General features: G+C 64.0%; 1 protein-coding gene across 1 annotated transcript in view; it reads left to right on the forward strand.

The window, feature by feature from the left end:
- Positions 1-199: 199 nt before the first annotated feature.
- The window catches only part of LOC104529441 (septin-4), a gene marked incomplete at both ends in the record, with an annotated part of 4,270 nt that continues 3,618 nt past the window's right edge, over positions 200-851 (forward strand). Inside the window, 2 exons of the mRNA XM_010173751.1 lie at positions 200-499; positions 710-803. Coding sequence (XP_010172053.1) covers positions 200-499; positions 710-803 — 394 coding nt within the window. The remainder of the gene's footprint in view (positions 500-709; positions 804-851) is intronic.

Below are 851 nucleotides of genomic sequence, written 5' to 3' on the forward strand. Positions count from 1 at the left end.
CATGGCTGTCCCCATGGCTGTCCCCAGGGTGGTGGCGGTCCCCTGGGGTGGCTGTGTCCCACTCTCCTTCCATCCCTGCTGTCCTTGGGGTGCATGTGTCTGGCTGTTGTGGCTTTGGGAGCTCATGATGATGAGTTGGGTGATGCCACCTCAGACTGGCACTGCCACCATTGGTGTCACCTCCTCCCTTGGTCCCCAGATAAAGCGTTTCCTGAAGGAGGACTCGGAGGAGGCTGAGCTGACCCAGATCCTGCGGGATTGCCCACCAGCTGACAGCCCCAGGAAGGTGGAGACCCCGGAGAGCCGGCGGGAGTCCGGCCACCCCCTCTGTGGCGTGGGCAGGGTCCCCTCTGAGGAATCCACCGACGAGAGGGACACCAGGATCTTCTCCCGACCTCGGCCCTTGGATTTCCAGCAGCACATCACTGCCCCTCCGCCCCCCAGCCCCAACCGCCCACGGAGTCCCTGGGGGCAGCTGGACCCCTACGACTCCTCCGAGGTGCAGGATGGGTCCATGTGGAGGGGAGATGGGGCCAGGGGCTACAGGAGTCATGGTGGAGGATGTTCACCTCCAAAGCCAAGGGGTTTGGGCAGGCATGGCCATGTCTCGTGGTGCTCCAACCCTGGGGGACACCTCGGGAGGGCAAGGGGAAAGGGGTGGCCTGCCAGGTGGTGGGGTGGTGATGTCCCCTGTCCCCTCTGCCCACAGGATGACAAGGAGTATGTGGGCTTTGCCACGCTGCCCAACCAGGTCCATCGGAAGTCGGTGAAGAAGGGCTTTGACTTCACCCTCATGGTGGCAGGTACGAGGGGGCTGAGCCTGGCATGGGGGGTGCTGACCCCATTCTGGA

Source organism: Antrostomus carolinensis, unplaced genomic scaffold, assembly GCF_000700745.2.
Source record: "Antrostomus carolinensis isolate BGI_N321 unplaced genomic scaffold, ASM70074v2 scaffold42358, whole genome shotgun sequence".
In the NCBI taxonomy this organism is placed as follows: domain Eukaryota; kingdom Metazoa; phylum Chordata; class Aves; order Caprimulgiformes; family Caprimulgidae; genus Antrostomus; species Antrostomus carolinensis.